Consider the following 23,268-nt stretch of genomic DNA (forward strand, 5'->3'; position numbering starts at 1 on the left):
GGAATTACTCAGCCGTGAGACCACAGGAAGAGAGATCGTCACAAGCTTACGGTGATTTCACCAAATAATTAGTCTCGGCTAAGGCCTTTTTGTACACAAAGATTACTGCCTGAGCGCGCACACAGCTTGCTCAGCTCACCACTTCAGCAGCTGCTCACTTCCAAACACCAGTTAACTAAATGGAAAAAAAAAAAAAAAAGGTAAGTGTGAAAAAGAAAAAAAAAATACTGCCGGGGATGTGTTTGATATTATGTTTGGCCGCCTTGGTAAGCTCACCAGATAAGAGCCAGGCGTGTCCGTGTTGGTGTTTCCGACCTACGCTGGCCGCCATCGACCTACCTGCGGGTGGTGTTTCTAATCATAATTGTATCAAAAGCGTCAGCGTTTGCTAACAGCGCTGGAGGCGAGAGGCTGTAATGGTGGCGAGCGTTGCGGGTGGAAAAGAGGCGAGGTCACCGTATCCTCTGAGCCGGGACAAGGGGTGGGACCTAACTTCAGGTGTTGATCTATGCTCTTGACTCCCTTAAAAAACCCTGAAGTGCGGAGGGTGGGAGGGGCTGTCGGAGATAAATTGAAAGGCTGTCTCTCCTAAGGTTTCCCACAGTGCCGCTGTGCTGGAGAGAAACGGCCTTGTCAGCGGCATAAATCAAGCCCAGCTGTGCAGCTTTCCACTCAGGACGCTAAAGCCTACAGATGCGACCGCGGTACGACTCCTCAGATGTCTGCTTTTATGCGGCATCATGACTAAACGGAGGGGCCTTGTGTTTTCTTGTGAAGTTGTCAACATCAAGGTTAACGGTCAATTAGAGACCACAAAGCAGGTTTTATTTTTTTTTTGGTTTATTCCAGTCCAACAATGCCATTGGCTGACGCCGGTGGAAAACGGGGACAACCTGGGCATCGGCTTTTGACAATTCTCCGATATACGTGTAATTGATATTGATTCCTGCTGTAGTCAGACCCGCGCCGAACCCGACTCTCACCTTGTCACGCGGATCACTGCCGCGGCAAATGATCTGGACATAATCACACGGAGGGGAGATGATTAACTTTGAGGTGATTTGAAATGTAAAGCTGCGGCTGAATAAATGTACACACGGCAAGGCATTCTGACCGGCTAGATTGGATTTATATGGCAGAAATAATCTATTCCTGGTCAAAAAGGACATTTCAGATATCCACAGTGTAATTCTTCAAATGACACCGCTTCCATCGTTTGTGTGCGTTTGGTTTCTCATTACAGTGAGCTACACTGGAGATATGTGCAACTGAATTATGACTAGAATTAATTCAGACGTCTACAGTTTAATTCTGACTAGTCATAATTCTAGTTCATGGTATCCTCGATTCCCCATTGATTCAAGATGGCTGCATTGTCTTTCGAAGGTATTAAATTCGAACTGGTCAAAATGATGTAGATATCATCAGCTTGAATTCTGAAAAGTTGCAGATATCTGAAGCTACAACTAGTGGGAGGTGGAGGCAGCCTTATAGTTAATTTGGACCATAAGTCGCTTTCCTTCTCCACAAACTCCCTGCTGATGAGCTCTTCCTGTTTCACTGCATTTTCTAACAATCTTTCACAATCTTTATCAATTTCCGATAGTCCAACTCTGCTATAGCCTGAAGTAAGACGCTGAACATAAATGGCTGCAGTGCCATAAAAGTCTATAGGTCACTCATGGTTACGCAATGTTCCTTCTCGCTTGCTTTCCATGCATTTAGGTTGGATTATTGGAACATCCGTGATGCTACAGGATAGTTTCAGGAAACTGTGCATCATGCAAAATGAGAGTTGGTAGGATGTAGAAATAGAGCACAAGTAAAAAAAAAATGTTATCAATCACTTATCTAGATTGTTTTGTCCTGACTAGATCCTTGCTTGTCTTCTATCTGCTCTATCGCGTTGGATAAAAGCATCTGCTACATGAAATTGTAGAAATTGTAGAAAAAAAAAAGCTTGTGCTTTCACTAAGCCTGTGAATTACTTCTTGGTCCGACCACATTAAAAACACCCGGTAGCCACAAAAAAGGAGCACAAATCCCCTCCCTTTGTGTTCATCACGCAGCTCACTTACAGTATATCCTACCAGTGTTTGAACTGTAAGAAAGCACTGTACCTTGCAGACAATCACCATCAATCACGTCGACAATGCCCACCTGACGGGGATCTTTTGGAGGGAGGCTCGACGACGCCGTGACAAGTGCCTTTGTGTTGCTCCGAGACAAAGCAAATATTTAAGAATGATCGACGCAGAATGAGCACCCGTTCTCCAAGTCTCAACAAAGACGAGCTTTGCTACTGGGAGCAGGATTCTGTGCTGTTTTAGGTGTTTCTTTTCTATTTGGCTACATTAACACTGGAGTACAGTAAGTCGCAGGCAGTACTTGAAATGACTTTCCTTTTGGTTCGCTGTGTATTGACACTTGTCTCCAGGGCACCGGCTAGCATTAAAGCTTCTTTGGCAATATTGTTGCTTTATAAAAACATGGCCAGGGGACAGGGGTGCTGAGCTGCGACGCAAGTATTAATCTCTTACTCTATGAAATGCTACCGCTACTGCTCCCGCGTGAATTACCATAATGTAAGCAGGGTAAGTTCTTTCCCAACAGCCGGGATGAATTTCTCTTTTTTTTCTTGCATTACTTTTTTTGATCGATACAGCACAAATTGCACATTTGTGTGCTGCATCATAAAGTGCAGTTTGTTTGACCATTTGAATATTGCATGTTCCCTTCCAGGATTTATTTATTTTTTCTAAATAACAAGAATAGCTACGCCTCAATATTCATAGAGTGGAGATAAATGAAATTAAAACATACCGGTCTCACTTCAACAATAAAAGGCAAAAAAGTGCACGAATGTCTCCAGGCATGAAAATACCGTTACCTTATCGGGGCCTATAACGAAAAATTAAAAAAAAAAAAAAAAGAGAGAGAGACAAAAACTCCTTTTCTCATTAACTTTCTAACACACATATATATAGACACACAGTCTCCCGTCTAAGGACCTCAGTGCAAATGAGCCCTCTCAGAATAAATGTTGTGTAAAAGTGTGCTTTCTTTTTTTTTTATAGGAAGGTGTCTTAATGAAGCAGACTGATTGAGAACATCTTAATTCTCGCCTGTGGAACATGATGTGATTGTGCTGGTAATTGCATTGTGAGGAGAGGGAGTTTATCAGCCTGGACCCACAGAGGAGGGTTTTTTTTTTTTTTGTGTATGTACTTCCAGAGGATTCCTTTAATCACAAATTGCTCTCGTGGTTTATTCCCCCTTCCAGAGATATTCATCTCCACTCGTGTGCTGAGGTATCCCTTCAGGAATAAAGAGCACACACATGTTCCACAGGAAATTGTCAGAGGAACCAAGATGGATTACTCATGCTGCGCAGGCGGATTCTCACTTTGAAAAACGATATCAGCCAGTGTCTTCCAGATAAAAATAATCCCGGCCAGAAGTACATGGGATGCAGACGGGTAAAGAGGGTTCTGACCTAATCTCAGCAAACATCTCGGAATTCACTTTATCGCCGGTCCAAGATTTATTTGAGTTCAGTCAAAAGTCAACACCAGATTTCTCCTCAGAAACTGCTCCTACAATCCCTCCCCCCTCCTGCTCCGGTAGAAGAAAAGCTAATTTAGCAAATGTTCAGCGGGATTGATAGGTGACTGTAAACGTACGGTTCTACATGAGAGTACGTGTTCTTGGCCTAAAGGGTTTATTCCAACAGTGAGTGATGCAGTAGAATGTAAATTGATCTACAAATCATTTTGATGGTCTCTAAAGACAACAGCAAAATCAATTGTTGCTCGTAATCATGACTGACAAGCAAAGGCCAGCGTACAGTTTATCCACCGTGCGAGGGTCTTTCAACATGATCACCTTTCTCAGGAGTCAAAGAAGAATCAAAGAAATTCAAAAGTTCAATCATTCGTTAGTTTCAATTATCACAAAGTCTGCTCTGTCTCTGCTACGTCTCTCTCCTCCTCCTCACTGTGCACATGGAGGCAGAGAACATGCAGTAATGCAGTCATACATTATATAGCAATTCTCTCTAAGTGGTCAAAGAACCACCAAGTTTAGAATACTGCGGGTGCACTCGGTGGCTTTGTCGGTACACTTGAGAATTTTTTAAAATGCTTTTGGCAACTGGTTTTCTAAAAGAGAGAAAAATAGAGGAGGATTACACATGGATGCATACACATCATCTTAAACTATTTAAAAAAGTCAGAAGTATTTAAGATGGGATGGTTGGACTACCTTTTGTAAGTCTTGGTACAAGTCTGAAGTCTAGAAGACATAATAATCATTCAACTGTGAGTTAATCTCTGCACACACGACACAGCATGGAGGCATGATAAGTATATAGTTATTTTGATATGATCTAACTTTACTTAATGATTAGCTTAGCTGAGCAACACAGTGGTCAGAGTTATGTTTTGAACAGTTCAGCTCAATGCAATTCAACTCAGTTTTATTGAATTCAGTTCAATTCAGCATGTGTTGCTGACATGAACATCAGGTTATCAAGTTGCCAAAGCATTTTAAAACAATTGTCATATTTTATGGTTTAATTATGTGTTCCTGATTTTATGCAGTCACATTATTCTGTCCCCTGCGTTCACAAAGTGATAGACAGCTTAACACTTTGTTGCTGGAAAAGTGAAAGATGACTGAGACGTGTAGCAAGTTGAGGTCCGTTTACTGAAGATCTTAGTCACCGTAACAAAGCCAGAAACAATCTTCTTGTGAAACTAAAAAAAGATACAGAAAATACTAATTTTAGCATGAACTTAGAAATCTTACCAAATGTGAAATAAACCATCACAATATTCGAAAAATATGAATTATACAAATATGATATATAATATAAACTTACAAACAAAGCTTCTCCAAGGCTCAACAGCAACGGATTGCAAGGTACAGGCACATTGTCACCCTGACCTGAGAACCTAATCAAACGACTGTGATAACCAATAAAAAACAAGGATTTTCAAAATAAAAGCGCACCTTATAAAAGGCAGGAGGTACTGTAGAGCAACATCACACACATACTGTACAGCTTGGTCAGCTTCATGTCCATCTCCTGACAGAATCTCCTACTTATCATTGTAACCCAGTTTCCCTTTGTTGTAATTTCACTTTCTACATTAGAAAAAGTCAACCAGTACAATGACTAACCAGTGTCCTTGGCTTTCATAGTGCTGAGTTTAAACTAAAAAGCTCAAATCTAATGTTGGCTCTGACTATTAGCATCCAGGACCAGCTTAAATAAAGCAACTAGCAAAGTCTTGTAGTATAAAATGCCACTGGACTTGTCAGTATTGAAGTCAGATGACAACCTCCAAACTCTTTCTGTCTGTAGTATTATAGATGTATTACAGAGAACTGGAAACCCAATTACAAACTTCCCAAGCTTCCTCCACTCGTTACAGCACCAGCATCAGCGTTCTTCTCTGCACGTGCGACTAATTTTTGAGTCACTTTGTGCGGTTTGTAAAGCCCATTAAATTTTATTCAGTGTTTTACAGCCGCTACTTTTCCAATGAGTACATGTGGGAGAAATGCGGAACGCTGAACATGTAGTAAAACGGTTTGGCCACAGTTCCCGGGAGCTCAGTAGCGTCACTCTTACTACAGTCCCACACAAATAAAGAGCTTGACGAGATTACAAATGGGGACGAAAAACAGAACTAATATACATTTGCAGTAAAAATGTAAGACTTTTTAAACATTTGTCCTTCAGCGCTACGTGATTGGTGATGTGCTGTTGGTGGATTCATTGCTCGAGACAACAGAGTGGGGATTACAGGTAGAGAGGTGGCTGCAACATTTTTCTTATTAATTTATTCCAGACTTTGGTAAGCCTTTGGTACCAGATTAAATCCTGGATGGATTTGTTAGGCTAGCCAGTAGCTGGTTGACTCCTAGTGCTGAAAACCAGTCGCCGAAGTTTGATTGAAGAACTCCAGTTTAAAGGTGAGCTCTTCACCTGATCCTGCAGGAGCTGAACAAATTAACTTAACACAGCGTGGAGACTGTTTAGACGACACTGTGACTCACCACGTCTTAAAAATCCTCTCAAACTAATATTAAATGTAAAGTGTCAAAACAAACTCAGGGTAATATATTGCACGTCTAAATTCTTAATGATTCCGCAACAAAATATATTTTCGGCGATTAGGTTTTGAGTGAAGGAAGTGCCGGTCTCAACAAGAAAAGGTGCCTCTAATACAGATAAATGTCTATAATCCATCCTCGCTAGACCTCGGTGAGCTATGGGAAGATCACAGGCTACTTGCTCATCTAAGCCAAAATTATCTGATGATCACAGCACGTCAAACACATGGTGCGGTCCCCCCTCCTGCTGAGAGCCACAAATACATCAGCCTCGTGATTCACATTCGTCTGCAGTGAAGTGACTTTCTGGGCAGCCGGTGGCAAAGGTTTAGACACACGTCATTGGAAAAAGACAAAGCAGAAGCAACACCCAGTAATAAGAATCCTTTAAATATTTCTACTAAGTGTTAATAAAACACAAAACTGAATGCATACGAGCGGCCCACTTATCTTGCAGTAGCCCTTTCATGTTTAAATTAGTTTAACAGTTGTAGAGGTTAGCAACCCTGCCCTCATCAACATCACGAATACAGTCGTCATGAATGAATAATACCATTAAAAAAAGGTCTATTATTGCTTTAGATTGCTCATCAACCCAACCATTTACCTGACATTCCCTCCAAAAGAAATGTAGGACTCTGTCCACTGAGGTTTAAACCAACCAATGAGATTATTTCCGCCCCCTGAGCAGCTCTGTCTCTGAGACATGTTTGGATAAATAAAACATTTAATCTGCTATGCGGATGTGTGTGTGCGCGCAGGCAGGCACCTCTGAACAGTGTCGGGTGTTGTCTGCAGCTGCCAGGATCAGCAAAGCACTAATCCTCGGTTTGCTTCCATTCTCAGGCGATGGGGACCGCATTCCTTCGAGTGACTTTTTTAAAGCTACAGACAAGGTGGAGAGGTGCAGGCAATGGCAAAATGAAAAGCACCAGTCAGCTGCCCATGGCAGCCTTGTCAGGCAGCAAACCTTTCCTCAAGGCAGAGTAATGAAATAAGTCCTTCTGGGTGCATAAGCTCTCAGTATTCAGACCTGGCACTGCTCACTCACGCTGCTCACCTCCACAGAGAGTCAGAACTGCACTTTACAAGCAGATGTTCAATTACAGGCAAATGAGGAAATTAGAGATCTGATGAGGAAAAATGTGAAGTGACATTTAAACATGACAAACAATGGCTTTAATAAGAATAACAGCATGCAGCCCGAGAGTGAGGATACTGAAATAGCATCGATGTGTCGTCCATTCACACAAGCGCACATCATTTAATCAGCGCTTTTATTATTACACCTGTTTCCATACGGGGTTTATTAATTCCAAGTCTTTATAAAATTACGCCCTGAGACATTTGATGAGACTCTTATTAAAACCTCCTTGAAACAGAACAAAGGCATTATGGGAAGATAGGGAGATGTGTGATAAGTAAATTAATGCAAAGTTCACTGCGATGCCTCTTCCGCAGTTTTGGTGTTCTCCTGACACTGATTCTTTCTGGAGTGCGTCTGGCTGAGCAGATGGGCCTATAAATGGAGATCACTCTGCGAGACATCTCTTCATTTACGTGACAGCCATGCTTATTTGCTCTGCCAATGTAGGAGGGACACGCTGTATAATTTGCAGGAGGGACAGTGCACCAGCGGGCCGTGACGAGAGATAAAATCTGGCCAATCCAGCTATAGCGAGCGTCGCTCTCTTTGGAGTGTAATGGACTGATCAACATCCAGGCCGTACAGAAACCCTCGTGCGTCTTGCGCGAGCCACTCAGAAACTCGTCGCGTTTAGCTTGAACCTACCGCTCAGACATTACCAGACCCCACTTAAAGCTCGAAACACACCTAGCAGATGATTTGAAACCTGCTCCAGGCACGGAATGAGTCAGGGAACATCCTGCGATAGTAATTTCTCATGCTCACTGATTCATGTGCCACATTCGCTCCTCGTGTGTCGATAGTTTGGCAAAAGTAGAAAGCACAATTTTAAGAGGGGCTCAAAGTGTACATCAGAGCTCAATTTGTAACGAGCGATAAAAAAAAAAAAAAAAGAAATACGGGGAGGAAGCAGGGCTGACATTCTGGCCAATTTCCCAACAGCGTTTTGATTTCTCTAAGTAAATTGGCAAGACATTAAAACCACTGGCCCATTAGCGTGTCAAGCTGCTCGGATGTGGCCACTTTGTGATTGGAGTGTTTTCTTTATGACATGGTTGAGCGTAATTTGGACATGCCAAACATGGAATTATGGTGCAATAAAATACACAGCTTAAAGAATAATGGCTGTTTTTATTCAGTCTCTAACGCTTCACTGGGAGCGGACAGCAGCAGTGACTTTAAAGGCCGGCGCTGGCTGTGTTTTATTCCAGCTCCGTCCCCCTAAAATGACCTTCCTATACGACTAAAGTTCTCAATTACATTTTGAGGGGAAAGTATTTTCTGCCGATTAGGTTTGTGATGCCTCATAAAGACATTTTTTCCTTTTTTTTTTAACCTTTATTTAACCCGGAAGTCCCGCTGAGTTTCAAAACCTCGTTTACAAGCGAGACCTGGCCAAGGCAGCAGCCAATCACAACATATTAAGATGGAACAGCTATTAAAACATAGTGGGTCTCTTAAGAAAAACAATCACATGTCTCTGTCACCACGTTCTTTATGATGCCCTTAAATGTGTTGATTGATATGAGTGTTTCTGATCTAAGATCGTTCTGCAGATTATTCCAGGCCCATAGTAGGAAAATGCAGTTGGTATGTAGAAAAGTAACCGCTAGGAGGAGCGTAGCTGCTAACTAACATTTCTATTTGCCATCTGTTTTATTGTTTTATTGTCACTCCTTTTCAGCCAACCAATCACACATGAAGGACAGCGAGGTGGGATTCATCACCCCGCTATCCTTCATGTTACCTACTGTACCTGGTCACAAACCTTATCGTACAGCTCTGGTAGGAATGCGTTGTGGAGAAGGTCAGGTGAACCGTGGCTCCGCAAGCTCCAAAAGACAGGAAACAATCAGTGTCCCATACAATCAGGCTAGAACAATGTAGCACCTGGTTGCAGGTGAAGCCTCTTAGGAGGTCCCTCAGACTAAGGTGTTGGCAAGCAGAGAGCATTGTGGGAGTCTAGCTGGCAACAGGCACCATGAAAAAGATTTCTGTGATGCTTGATGTCCTCCATCAAGAGCTCATATACGGTGTTTCTTGTAAGGAATTCTGCCAGTAACTTGTGCTGTAGTGAATGCAAACACTTGTGCCGATACGATCACTAAAAAAACTTGCTGTGATTGATCCAATTCTGATCTGTGACATTGGCTTGAAACACACCGAACAGAAAGCGGTTTTATCGTCTAAACTTCCCAAGTCTCTAACATGGAAGTAAAAAGTCAACCAAAGCGTTGGTATACTCCATGACCCATAGCTTTTTTAAGGCTTGTTAGCACATGATCTATATGTATGCTTCGACATCAAATTGAAATACAAATTAATTCTTGCGAGGAAATCACTATTCTACATCCATCTACTTATTTTGTCAAAATGTAGGCAACTGTAACTACATCACAATAAATTAGTTTTCCATCCATTAGTGTTTTGGTCTAACAGAAAAACGTCATTTGATTCGTGCAACGTCTGTATGGACGGACATGAAAACATATTCAAACATATTAAAAGAAGAACCTCCAGAATGATCAACAGCTTCATGCCACAAGCTGTCAGAATGCTGAACTGCTAATCCAGATATGCAAACACTTCTGTATTTAAACTGCTTTAAGCTACTGGATCCTGAAGAAACGCCCTCTCATCTTGCCTGTACCAGACACTGAACCCCAAATGGCTCCCAATGGCAGATTAGCACCTTGCATGGCAGCTCTGTCGCCATTGGTGTATGAACGTGTGTGTGAATGGGTGAATCATTGTAAAGCGCTTTGAGTGCTTCGAGGTAGAAAAGCACTATGTAAGTGCACACCATTTACCATCTACTACTGTGTATGTACAGCAAAAATGACAACTACTTTGATTTGATTTAATATTCCAAAATATCGCCTCAGTTTTAGCCACAGCACCGGCAGGTAACCAGGTTGTAATCAGTGTCGTATAGTCCTTTTGATGTTGAGCACAAGTGAGGCAGCTAGCTTCTGCTTTCAGAGTACATACTACATAAACAGCACAATTGATTCTTACAAATGCAAAAAATTTTAATGCAACAAATATCTTCTGTAAGTGGAAAACAGTCGATACGCTATTCTTTAGTCTGTGTAACCAGAAAGATTCTTGCATATTTAGCTGAAGACTTGCTTTTAAACATCACGTCCTAATCACAGCAATCGCTCTGGCCAGCGATGCTAAAAATTCCTGCCATGTGGCCATGAGGCTCTTTGTGTCGTCGGTAACCCACGGCTCGTCTGACAGGGCGTCTAAATAAATGTGATTTGCTCACATTGCGAGACAAAGATGCTGCTTGTTTGCACTGAGACACAATGAATGCACTGTGAGAATAAAGCAGTGCTGATTTAGATGCTTTACACTAGTTAAGTGGAAACGTTTTCCGACAAGATTAGTGTTCTGCCTTATCGTTACACAGCCAAAGCGACCAGTAAAGGCTATTTCTGTGCCGGGCTGGCCACTCAGAGATAGGTTGTGTTTGAAATTTCTCGGCAGCATCGTATTTTTGTAATAAAAAGTTTCACTAAATGCATCATCTTATCAACGTAATTAAAAAGGTGACTGTGTAAGATACGTAACTAATTTTCATTTCCCATTTTATTTTCTTACATTCAGCATCATACATCGGTGCTACAGATAAAACTAAAGCTGAGTTCAGTGGAAACAAACAGACGAAGATGTTTGAATGTCAATAATTTTGAATTGTGACATTTTACACAGTCTACAGTTTCTTTCCAGCAGCATCTTTCCTCTCCTGTTTTTTTATTTATTTTCTTCCTTTGTGCCTTAGGACTCAACATCTGTAGTTGTCTGAAACCACTAATCTGGGGTAAAAAGTAAAAAGGGGCTTATAAAACTTTGAACACGTGTTACCTTGGCAACAAGCTTCCTGCGCTCACCTTGTTCAAAGATGTCACTCCAGCGGTTCGACTCAGAAGTGCACAGTGACTGCTACAGTTATGGCTGGTGCCCCGTTTCACACAGATCACAATAAGTGTGTACTGATGGATTAAGAAATAATGCATGTTTGTTGAGACGGTCGGCCTTTTAAAATAGTCGGCTGATGGTCAATCAAAAATCAGAATGAAGAAGAATCACAGCTCATGTCTGGAGAAAACACAGTGGTGTCAAATAAACGATAAACACTGTAAAAACTACAGCATGTATTATTTAGTGTTAATGAACTTGTTATTCTGTGATTCGGTACACAACAAGACAACTCGGTTAGCTTTCTGTTCCTTAGATGGAAAATGCAGAAACTTTTCTTTACTAATCACTTACATTAAACCTTCATATTATTCTTAACTCTGCGTAATGAAGATTTGTTTCAACTAGTTCAACTTTTATTTCAATATAATGTTCACATCATGATTCATTAAATTAAGTTATAGAGAAAATTTGTTAGCTTATTCATTAACTTTCTACAAAAAACATACTTTTATCACATAAAAATGACAAAAAAAAGCACCAAACTAATGCTGTTTAATGTGTGATGTGTCTGAGAGACGTCAGATTAAAGCCAGGTCTGTACTTCAGGACTACATCCATTTAGTTTTAACAATAATAATGAGGAAGAACAATGTTTCTGGGCTGAAGTTTTGCTAGAATAAGTAATAAAACAAAAAATAAATAAATACAAGCTCATTTGTGAACCAGTGAATAGATTTCACATATTTAAACTGTGAGTAAATAAGAAGAAGCTGATTATAAAATGAAATATAACATAATTTATAGCTTTGAATCTGAATAAAAACAACAAATAATAATTCACAGTTGGATGAAGTGAAATTTAAATCAAATCAAACTACTAAATAAACAATTTTTCTATAGTTTGCTGCTTAGAAATCAGCATTACAGGCCAGTGATACTTATTGTAGGCTTTTTTCTTTTTTTTAAAGAAAAGTTTTTAAGCCTAAATGAAAATATTATTTCTCCTAATTTGAATTTCTGAATATAACAAGTACTATTATTATTATTTGGGTCTGTCCAGATGTTCATGAGTTATTATTCAATCTGAAATCCTTCAGTGAATGTCATTATACAACTAATTAGCAATTATTTTCAGCCAGTTGAGTTATTTGGAATTTTTAATTTTGGAAAAAAAAAAAATCAATACATAATTTGTTTTTAAAAAAATATACAATATATGTCGTCCGTGTGCAGTTACAGACGCCACAGGAGCCCAGTCGGCACTTTGACTTGGCAGCACTTTGCCAGGTGCATTTTGTTCTAGGAGTGGCATCTCCCCTCAGTGATTACAATACACACAAAGGACTAGATTCTGCTTCCACAGGATTCCAGCCACCAGCAGGTTTTTTTTATATTCTTTCCCCTTGAGTCTGAATATCTTTTTTTTTCTCTCGAGGTATGATGCATAACCCAGAAAAAAATCATACATTACAATGACAGAAAATAAAAATTTTAGCATAAAGCATTTGCATAACATTGCCATATGTCAAACCTATTTTAGATGTATGACCTTTTGGACTGTGCTCACTAAAAGGATGCTGAAATTCTGACTGTCCATCAGGTCCTGGGGGAGAGGAGGAAAAGGTGCAGAAGAAATGGAAAAAAAACAACAACAAAACAACTTATATATCTTAAATTTGAGGGAAGAAAAAAAAAATAGGAAGCAACACTCCAACATTCTACCTTCTTCTTCTGCAGTTAGCACCAAAACACACAACAACAAAGACACATGTATCCGCTGTGCAGCCGAGGAAACACGCCGCAGCCTGAAAACAAAAGTGGGGGGATTTGTCCCAGCCACACCCAAAGCGCTTTAAAGCCTCCCTCTGGGGGTAAACACCTTCTTGAAAGGAATGAAAGATCCCGCTCAAATATTTGCATGACTGCCAAAGCCGATAGAGATAAATACTTCTTTTAAAAAGACGACGTTTAACGCAAGAGGGAGCAGCGCCGGGGCCGTCGGAGCGTCCTGCGGCCGCTCGCCAGAGGGACGGCTGATGGAGTGCGTCTGGCGCGAGCGGCCTAACAAACTTGATTTCTTCCTGCGAGTGACATATTGAAATGCCGTGTTTTTCGGGGCTGCTCTCCACGGCTGACACGGCCCACTTACACACTCATCAGCAAGACCTGCTCCGCTCTGCGCTCTCAGCTGCTTTGTTCCAGCTGATGTCATCTAAACCTCGTCCCTGCAGGGTTGTCTGGGGTAGATAAGACATCCCCTCCCTCCCTTCCTCACTCCCTCCCTCCCTCCCTCCACTGGGCTCCTGCAGAAAGAAAAAAAAAAAAAAAATGGGGCTGCTGCTATGAAGATGGATTACCCAGCTGGTGACACTAGTTCCCTTTCTGCCGAAGCCACTGTAGAGCGCTAACGCAATTACGGCAATTAATCTTGAACAAAAGGGGTTCACAGCTACCTCTTATGATTTCGCACCTTTCCGTACAGGTGCATAACTGAGGAGACCAGCTCAGACGCGCACGTATAGGCAGGCTGCATACAAATCCTTCTACGTGGGCTTCATATTGTACAGAACAACAACCAACTTGTACGTCAAATGTGTGAAACCGGGGACGACGTTTTGCTCCAATCCACTCGTTTGTTTCAGTGCCCTCTCCTCCCCGCCTTCACCAAAGTCTCTTCCAAACAAGTCGACCTACAGGCAGGACAGCTATTAGCGGGCGGCCGTTTAAAAGACAACTGTTCTAATGATTTCCACAGCAGATGCTAAACATTTTTATTGTGTGTGCGGATGTCACAGTCACAGATGAGAGAAAAAGGGAGATAATAGGAAAGAGAGTAGGGGGAAGAGGAGTCGTAATCAGCACATTTAAAGGCTCTGGCATGTGTTTTCAAGCTCTGTAAACAGTTACTCTGCGATCTAACTGGTAATAAAGTCTGGGATCATGGCAAAAAAATAAAAAATAAAATAAAAATTCCCCTTTAATGTAATACAGCTGGGACTGTTTGAATTTTAATTTCAAATCTGCGCTTCTTCTCTTTTTAATTTGCGGGAGCAGTGGCACAGGTGGTCTGAGCCAAATATCATTTATTTAGCGCGAGTAAAAAGCATTAAAACACATCGCCGAACATCACACAGATTTTCAAATTACCACAACAAAGACAGCGTTGAAGAAATCCATCTACTAATTGTCCGTATCAGGACGCTTAGCGCGCTAAAGACGTAAGCTAAACAGCAAATCCATATTTTACAGCAGCAAGAAAAACCTGTTCTGTTGTTTTAATTATTAAAGAGTAATTCATTAATTACATTTGAATGATTTAAATCTTCAACCGTTCATTATTTAACGCAGCAGTTGGTCATTTGTAAGTAGGAATGAGTGAAGACAGTGAAGGAAAACAAAGCGTCTTTGAAACGGACGCTCCCGTCTGATTCATCGCTTCACGAGGATGTTAGCTCACGTCAAACCCGAGACGAATGGTAGGAATCAATCTAAACTCCCAAACAACAGAATCAGAAAGGTCCAAGTTGCTGCGAGGCTCAGACACGTGATGGAAGTGGCACAGGGCGAGTGAAGGGCACCAGCAGCGAAACCACTATGCAAATTCCCCGCCACTTTGTTTGACAAGCAACAACACTGCTTTGTATATATGCAAAAGCCTGGCAAGACACTGTGCACACAGGCCTGCTGTCAGAACGGAGTCATGCTAGAGTGGTGACACCCAATGGGTGACCCCTGTCTCCACTGAGGCTACTGGGCCAGACTTCACACTTCATTCAGACAGACGCGCACAAACACCAGCAGAAGTTATCACATGTAGCACACATCGCATCTCGGGAGGGGGGGTCAAACACGGCTGGACGCTGAGATTGCCCTCTGTTCCTTTAGAAACTTGGAAACGTGTCAGAAGTTGAATAATTTGATTTCTGGAGCTTTTTATCATCCCCGCTGAGGTGAAAAGTACTTGATTAGCACTTTGAATTGACTCAGCAGCTGGTCTGTTTGGCCACCGCTAAAAAGCTGGAGATAAAACACGGTAAACCCCATTAAACATTACTCAGTTAGGCTCCATGCTGTTTTTTCTCTTAGCCGAGTTTGGCACATCTGAGGAGTACATCAAAACCTCTCAGTGGAAATATAGCAGCAAAATATGCCACAGTGACTGGAGCCATTTGGTGTACATTATTTATTTAGCGCATGCAAAGTCCTCGAGCCAGAGCAGTTGCATTGATACAGTAATTTCGAGTTCTTAAAAATGCTCCCGACTATTTGAGGATTAAACAGTCTTAGCGAGACTTCCTGCATTATAAATTCTGAATTCCTGCAACGACGTGAAGTCGAGAGGTAGATTCGCCCCAAACTCTGACGGAGCAACAAAAGAGCGTCCACTCGTGCTCAATTATTTTGTAGCAGAGCAACAAGATAAATAATTTAATTTGCCTGAGAGTGCTGCTGGGCTGTTATTGATTTTACAATATATCTTTTTGTGGGCTTAATATTTCATTTAAAAATACTTAAAAACACGTGTCATTTCCCTTCAAATTGGTGCACTTAAAGCAGGAGGACTTATCCTGATTAGCTCCAAATATTCTTCTTTGATAGCATCTTTGGACCACCTCTACACCTTGTTTGTCAAAAGCAGATGTTTTTGTTAAGAACTTAAAGTTTCAGACACAAACTTAGATAACTATGATCACCTAGTCAAACTATGACATCATCGGCGTAAAGTTTTTCCTTGAAAATTAGGCTGGGAGGTCAAACTTCAACTGACCCTCTTCTGTAAAATCAGCGGACTTTCCCTTTAAAGGTTTAGAGGAAATAGTTTTCGTCGAAGGGTTTGTGTCAAGCTGCCAGATTGTGGATGACTTAAATGGGAAGTTACACATCCAAACGCGAACAAGGCGTCGGGTCTGGAAGGAGCGAGTGTTCTTCAGCGTGGGACGCCTCTGCTGAGACCTCCGCCCGGCTAAAAGCACCGACAACACATGCATGCGGGGAAGGAGTCCAGCAGTCCTCACAGCGAGATAAAAGCAGAACGAGCTGCGCGAATGCCGTGTTACCTGTTACTCTCTCGGAGCGGTTCGCTGCCCTTCCGCCAAGAGATCACACCCCAAGGAGACATCTTGGGCTTGCACTCGATGAGCACGTCTCCTCCTACCTTCACCAGCGTCTGGCTCCTCAGTTGATTGTGAGAGAAATCTGGGGCAACGGCTGAGACAAGAGCAGAATGTTAAAGCCGGTGTTTGCAAAAAAAAGCCTCACATCCTCTTTTCCTCCAATTTACGTCCGATCGTTTATCTCATATTATATTTTTTTTCTCCGCCATTTTGCAAAATTGGTTCATAAATACATTAAATTATTGCCGTGGATAATTCAAAGGCGTGATTACGGCTCTTTATAATGTGAATAACTGGTAATCAGGAAGCTGCATAGTAATGCCCACAACTAATGTGGAGTTGTGGAGATTGATGGAAGTTATTCTCATTCGGGCTGCATGTGAATCTTTTTCGCTGTGATCATTCTTTCATAATAACTTTCCCCCCCGACTATAAACCACTTTAAAAAATATGTGCCCTTTTCAAAAGCCGTGCAGCTGTCCCACGCCTCCCTGGCGTTCTCCACCTTGGGCCAGCGGTTTCCCGTGGCCGTCCTGAGCCTGATTCCAATCAGCAACGTGATCAGGACGAGACATGTTGGAGGTTGAATTGTGACTGAGAGCCAGCCCCGAGTGGAGAGTGACAAGCCTGACGTGGGCAGATGGGCGAGGCTGGTGAACAGAGCCGCTCTGGCATACATCACTGTCAGCCGGACGCATTCATCTTATAATTAATGCTTTTCAATTAGCGGCCAATGAGAGAGAGGCCGGAGGTCATTCGGCGGCATTGAGGGAAGAAGAAGACGGAGGCAAACTTGAAAACAAATACAATCTCCGTGCCACACAAGCACAACGTCTTACCTATAACTCGCAGCTCTGCATTGGAGTAGACCTCGCCGTGCTTGTTCCCGGCCACGCACTGGTACATTCCTGTGTCGGACAGGGTCAGGCGACTGATGGACAACACTCCATTGGCCACCTGTACGCGCTCCTGCGGACACAGAGACACGAGCCTTTAATACACTTTATTCCCAGCGCTCATCTACATGAAAACAGCCGACCAGCGGGCCAGTGAATTATGGTCTGAAAGTGACAGACGTGGCAATAAATCTAGGTTTTCATCGCTAATGGAGGGAAAGGCTTGGGTGGATGGAGGCAGGCTAGCAGAAAATGACCCTAATCAATCTACATGTTTATGAGAGTGAAATAAAACCATGCCCTATTTATATCTCTGACTGCACCACGGGGCCCGTTTCCCCTTCAGCGCGAGGAGGGGATAAGAGGGGAAGGAATATCGTAACATCTGAGGTACACTGCATTGTGAAAATTGCTTTTCCGATAGGTATGCCCTATACATACTAAGCGCTGTGTACATGGTCATGCTGTACCTCCTCTTCATCTGTTTGGATTGTGGTTTTTTTTTGCGAGCCTGCGGGGGAAATCTTGCTCACCACTGAGCCATCAAATTAAAGTCTATTTAAGGACGGCTGGGCCCGATGAACTAAAAATTCAGTCGGATCAGTGTATCAGCTGGACATTTAATCCCCAATATACATTTATCTCTCTAAATTTACACAACTGCTTCACTGTAAAATAAATTCTTGAGCAGCCTTTTTTTTTTCCACGTCAGGTTGTGCCTCCTCGTGTCCGACGTTTCCTGTTTTCCTCGGGCTCACCCGTAATGCCATTAGAGTCAATTTCCATAGGAGTGTCGGAGCAGCCTGAACCTCAGTCGCAGGGGATTAAGGTACTGTCACATGAAAAGGTAGACTGTCCTCACTAAAAGATCACAAACTAATCCTGTGTTTGAGCAGGTTGCGCCTGAATTTCCATAAATGCTCCGCGGCTCCGGATGTGCAGGGGGCGAACGTCCCTGCCGGCGAGGGGGAGGCAAATGGTGGCGTATATCAGTCTGCGCATGGGAAGCACTCCCGTTTACGGCTGCTATTAATTAACCATGACGTTCCTTTCAAATCAGCAGTTTTTCACGCGGGGACCTGGGGGGACCATCTGCACGCCTTATGCTGAACGAAAATGATTGGCAATGTCATTTGCCAACAACACTGGGCTTGATTCGTTTGATATGAAACTGCAAAACACTAAAAGGATGGAGCGGTTTATAGAAAATTGAGCTTCTTGGCTTTGATTGCTGTCTACGGCTCTGTTCCCCCCGATTTGTGAGAATGATGCAAAACACCTGTAAAACTGAAACAAGCTACATTTTCTATTATATTATAACGATTTCAATCCACTGCTGGGGATTTAAGTAAAAAGGGGGATCTTTTTTTATTATCTTTTTCAAATGCAACGACGCAAAAGAAACTAAACACAATTTAATCTCATAAGCTTGATCTTTGATAAAAAAAGAAAACAGAAAATGTCACGACCAGGAAGTTATTACCGCTCAACAGAGTAAAAAGAAATCTGCTAATTCTAGTCACAGATGTATGATCAATTTACAGTAAGTGCCTGAGTGAGAAGAAGGAAGCAGCCGACATGAATGAGCTCTCGGCTTTGCAATAACGAGTAAAAAAAACTTTAAGCTGAGCCTGTTTTTTTTTTCTTCACTTGAGCTTGAATGAGCAGGGAAAGCAAGGAATTCCAACCATCTCTCCTCACTTGCTCAGATTGTATTGGGTCTAAAATGCCATTTCATTCCTGAAATTCAAAGGCTTTTGCAGGAATTACGTAAGTTCGAGCGAGCTATCTGGTACGGCGGTCCCATACGCCTCTAAATGGACTAAATCCTGTTTCACGGTGGAGTTTTCCTTTTAATTGCAAAGCCACTTAATCCTGCAGCTATTGTCAATAAAGCGGTGGAGAAGTGAGGTCCTTCAGATGAAAACAGCCACGAGAAGAAAGAAACGTTCCAATAAAGCGTTGCTATTTTGACACGGGGAGGTCGTAAAAGGCATCGCCAAGGAAACAGGTTAGCACACGAACGGCCCAAGAATTGTAAAGATCGTTGAGTTACTGTTATTAGAAACACTACAAACAATTGGAATTCTGAAGCGTTTATGTACTGACATGGACATATATTCACCTATGTGGTCCTCCAGATGTGTATATGTCTCTAAAGTGATGACTCTATTTCAAAGCAAGAAAACTAGAAAACAGGAAGAAGCTCCAGCGAACACGACACAATCAGAAAAGGCCTCAATTGATTAACTGTAATAAACAACAATAAATGGTGCATCCTCTCCCCACTGCTTCTTACATCATTGACCTTTCCCTCTTGCACTCATTAAGCCGCTGTGGTTAATGGTGGCATTTCAAACAATGTAACACCTTGGCTGATTAATCCATTCGCCCATGCACTCTGAATATATCCATTTATTACAGCGTGTCTATGTCGAGGAGGAAACGGGGGCCCCTCACAAAAAAAACATCGCCACCATCAGTGTAACCTTTAATCACGCATCCACTCCTTCGTATCACCTCCCGACGACGACGGCGAGGTGCGGTGGCAAGCTTTGCCTATCTTTGAGGAGGCATTTGAATGTACTCAACCGACAATGAAATGAGAAAGGAGTGGGAGTGAGGTCACGTTAAGAAAACCTCCTGAGATGAATATGAACTATTTTTAGGAAATTGCCTAATAAGAAAACATCTCCAACAATATAGTTAACAAGCACAAGAGCGGTACCTTAAAAGAGGTGAATATGTTTGCCATTGGCTAAACAGATTGTTGATTATTCTTGCCTGATAGCGAGCCAAATCTGTTTTTTTATGTGAAAGAAGCTGAGTGGAGTGTTGCCTCTGGTGTCATAACGACAGACTGGGTTCATTCCAAACCGCATGTACAACATTCAAGTACTGATCGATATCCTCTGGTGTGTTTGTCGCCTTTTTTATTTTTTTCTTGCATAATGAAGCAAATTAACATAATGCCTGTTTATTTATCAGGTGCAAGCTGTGCCTGAGTGTCCAATCAATCTTTCACAAACAACCTGGCTAAAGGATCTGATATAATAATCCAATATGAATAATAAAGTAATCATAATTTTTTCTTTTTTTTTCCAAATGCCAACAACAGAGCCGAGTTAAAGTTAGATAGTCGGCTGGCTGGAGTCGTAATAGGCTCATCTCTCATCAGAGCGGTGGAAATTCAGAGGAGACAGGGAGGCGAAATTAAAGGAGAATATACAGTGTTTATACCGAAAATCGTACTTTTTTTCGTCTTTGGTGGCACAGGATTAATAACTGCACTTGGTGAGGAGAGATTTAAGTGAAGATTAGGGCAGCTCTTACATCACCGTGCTTTCCAGACTACCATGAAATACTTGGCCTGTTTACAGCTCAGTCTCGTAGCACAGCAAAGCACACTAGACACAGTCTAATTCCTTTGAAATAAAAGCTTGTTTTGCAGAAGCGGAAAACATAATGTACTACTGCTCAGGAGGCACTGCATTGTAATGAAGAAGACAATAATGCACGGTAATTAGTCAGTAAAGCTCGAACAAGCAGCGCAATAAAAGCTTTGAAAATACAGTACATGGTTGCCCCCATTCTTCATTCAGCAGCACCACAGTGTGCGAGAGACATCTGTGCCAAAGCTGCATGCTGAAAGTCTAACCTTGGAAAAGGAACTTTATCTTCAGGTCTAGCACTTGGCAGATCTCACCTCTGCAGGCTCCAGGTTCTCTCCGTTTTTCATCCATCTGTAAGACGGCTTCGGCTTCCCCGTGGCTTTACACTCCCACACCATCGAGTCATCAATGAGCTTCTGGACATCGAGGGGTTTCTCAATAAGATGAGGAGGGGCTGCAAGCATGAAAAATGTAAGAGTGAGCTGGGTTGTTGATTTGGAAGTTTTGATGTAGACAAAGTAATGGGGCTGCAAGAAAATGGAAAAAATAGCACTTTTTTTTTTTTTAACCCCCCACTGGGATTCTAAATCCTATTCTGAATTTACAGCTGCAGTTCAATTTGGGCACAAAAGTCACTGGTATCAGTGTTCACATGCTAGATGTGCCCTGGTTTCTGTCTGTCAGGTGTTTGGGATCATGACAGGACAAAAACCCATCAGGTCCCAATAAACCTGGTCGTTGTATTTTAAAAAGAAAAACTTTTTTATTTACTAAATTGCATTTAAATATTAAAAAGCAGGGTATCAGCTGATCATGATTATAGATTACTATTTCTAGAATAAGTGCATTAATAGTGCAGCAATTTAGATTTGTTTAATGCCAGTGTTAAAGATGCTATGACTTCACCATAATCAGCTGTTTTCTAGATTCATATAAATTGCTAAAAACAGGAATCTAAAGTTTCTAGAAAACCCTTCAACTTAAAAAACTAGTTGTGAGTCTGTGTATAAAATGAGCAGCAAGTCAATTTTGGAATGCTAGCATCTTTCAGCGTTGGTGTTAAAGTTCACTGACAGACCCTGAATCACACATTTATTTTAGTTTCAGCAGACTGATCACTGAAGTTCTTCTTTTCAAAGTCTTCTTATTTTTTTTTGTACTTTCCTCAGTGTGCTTATACATGAACAAAAGTGATGAAAAGCAGATCCATATATGCATTTGGGTGGCTCCCGGTTCCATAAAAACGCTCCATTCAATACGATCTGGGTAAATGATGGTATAATTATACAGGAGGAGAATTGATTCCTGCTGTGTCACGCAAGTAACTCAAGGCTAGTTAATGATTAAGCCCCCCCCCCAACCTCCCTCCAAAAAAAAAAAGAGCGAGTGGGTGGGTGGTACATAAAAAAAGATCTGTGAAGCTCTCTCTGGGTAATGCTGTGTACATTCTTCTTGATGTGTAGGTCAGCTCCTATCATCCTATATCACACAAGGCCAGTGGCAAGACAAGAGGAACGGCTGACCGCACTTTTCCATTTCGCAGGCTTCACCTAATGCCGTTCTCAAGGACTGACCTCTGTGAAGGCCTTTCACTAACAGCACAGATCCTGCTCTAATTGGCTTCCGCTATACAGTATTTTGCCTTCGAATAAAGCAACGAGGAATTCAGGAGCTGCGAATTGTATCCCCGCACTGCCTTCAGCTTCAGGATGTAGTCAAAGCGTGTGTGTCTGTGGGTGTTCAGAGCACAGACTGATAAAGAAGAAGGTGGATGTAGTGACCAGAGGAGGAGGGGTATTTGTGTGGTTTTGTTGCACCGATTCAACATGAAAAGCCGTCCGGCACCAAAGAAACATTTGTGCTTGCGGATCACGTGACGGACTATAGGTCTCTGAGATCCTTGTGGAGGATGAAGCTGCAGCACGAGGTCGGCCGAGGTCGCTAACATTTAACTTTAACTTGTGGTCCGCGCCGCTTCCATCCGCGCTGCGAGAGCTACGGTTTCCTTTGACCGAAAGCCGCTGAAAGACGACTCTTTTGATATTTATTCCGCTGGAGAAAAGAGACGTTCATTCTACAACGATGTCATATAACACCGTCCCCCTAACCTTCCCTTTGCTTTTTTCTTCACAAAATAACAGGATATCCATATATTCATGCGGACGGCTTGTGAATCATTCAATCAACTACACGCGCCTTTGTGTGCAGCAGAACCCAGAGGGGGGAAGACGGACGAAAGCAGCGACTCCTTAAGACTTCGCCGCCGGCCAGTCGTTTAAGCGTCACATCCATTCACGCTACTGCAATTCTCCATCAAAGCCGGGGCCGAGCCGCCCCACCCGTCGCACCTTTAGGGACCACATCGTCGTCGTATTTTCTCCCCCCCTTCACTGTCAGGGTCCCCCTCACCTCCATCCCTCACCTGCTGCGAACGTATCGACTCTCAGTCAGCGCTGGCCAAATGAAAGCAGGCAGCCCATCTCGGGGCCCGGGCCGGGGCCGAGCGCGCACACAATTAGGCCAAACGTCAAGCAGGCTAAAGCAGAGGAGGGATGGGAATTTGCCTTATCAGTGGAATCACTATGAGATAATGCAGCGGTAAGTCTGCAGAAACACAAATGCGAATACAACAGGGAAACGAACCTGTCACAGCTTCTGCGTTCGCT

At 42.4% G+C, this 23,268-nt stretch overlaps 1 protein-coding gene across 2 annotated transcripts in view; it reads right to left on the reverse strand.

Annotated features, from left to right (window-relative positions):
* Window positions 1-23,268, reverse strand: part of LOC103368562 (contactin-4-like) — a 173,632-nt gene that overhangs the window by 26,351 nt on the left and 124,013 nt on the right. For both annotated transcript variants that reach the window (XM_008296971.1, XM_008296970.1), the window contains exons 9-11: window positions 20,917-21,056; window positions 17,154-17,283; window positions 16,258-16,408 (exon numbers count right to left, since the gene is read on the reverse strand). In XM_008296971.1, coding sequence (XP_008295193.1) covers window positions 16,258-16,408; window positions 17,154-17,283; window positions 20,917-21,056 — 421 coding nt within the window. The remainder of the gene's footprint in view (window positions 1-16,257; window positions 16,409-17,153; window positions 17,284-20,916; window positions 21,057-23,268) is intronic.

Source organism: Stegastes partitus, unplaced genomic scaffold, assembly GCF_000690725.1.
Source record: "Stegastes partitus isolate 25-593 unplaced genomic scaffold, Stegastes_partitus-1.0.2 Scaffold1173, whole genome shotgun sequence".
NCBI lineage: Eukaryota > Metazoa > Chordata > Actinopteri > Pomacentridae > Stegastes > Stegastes partitus.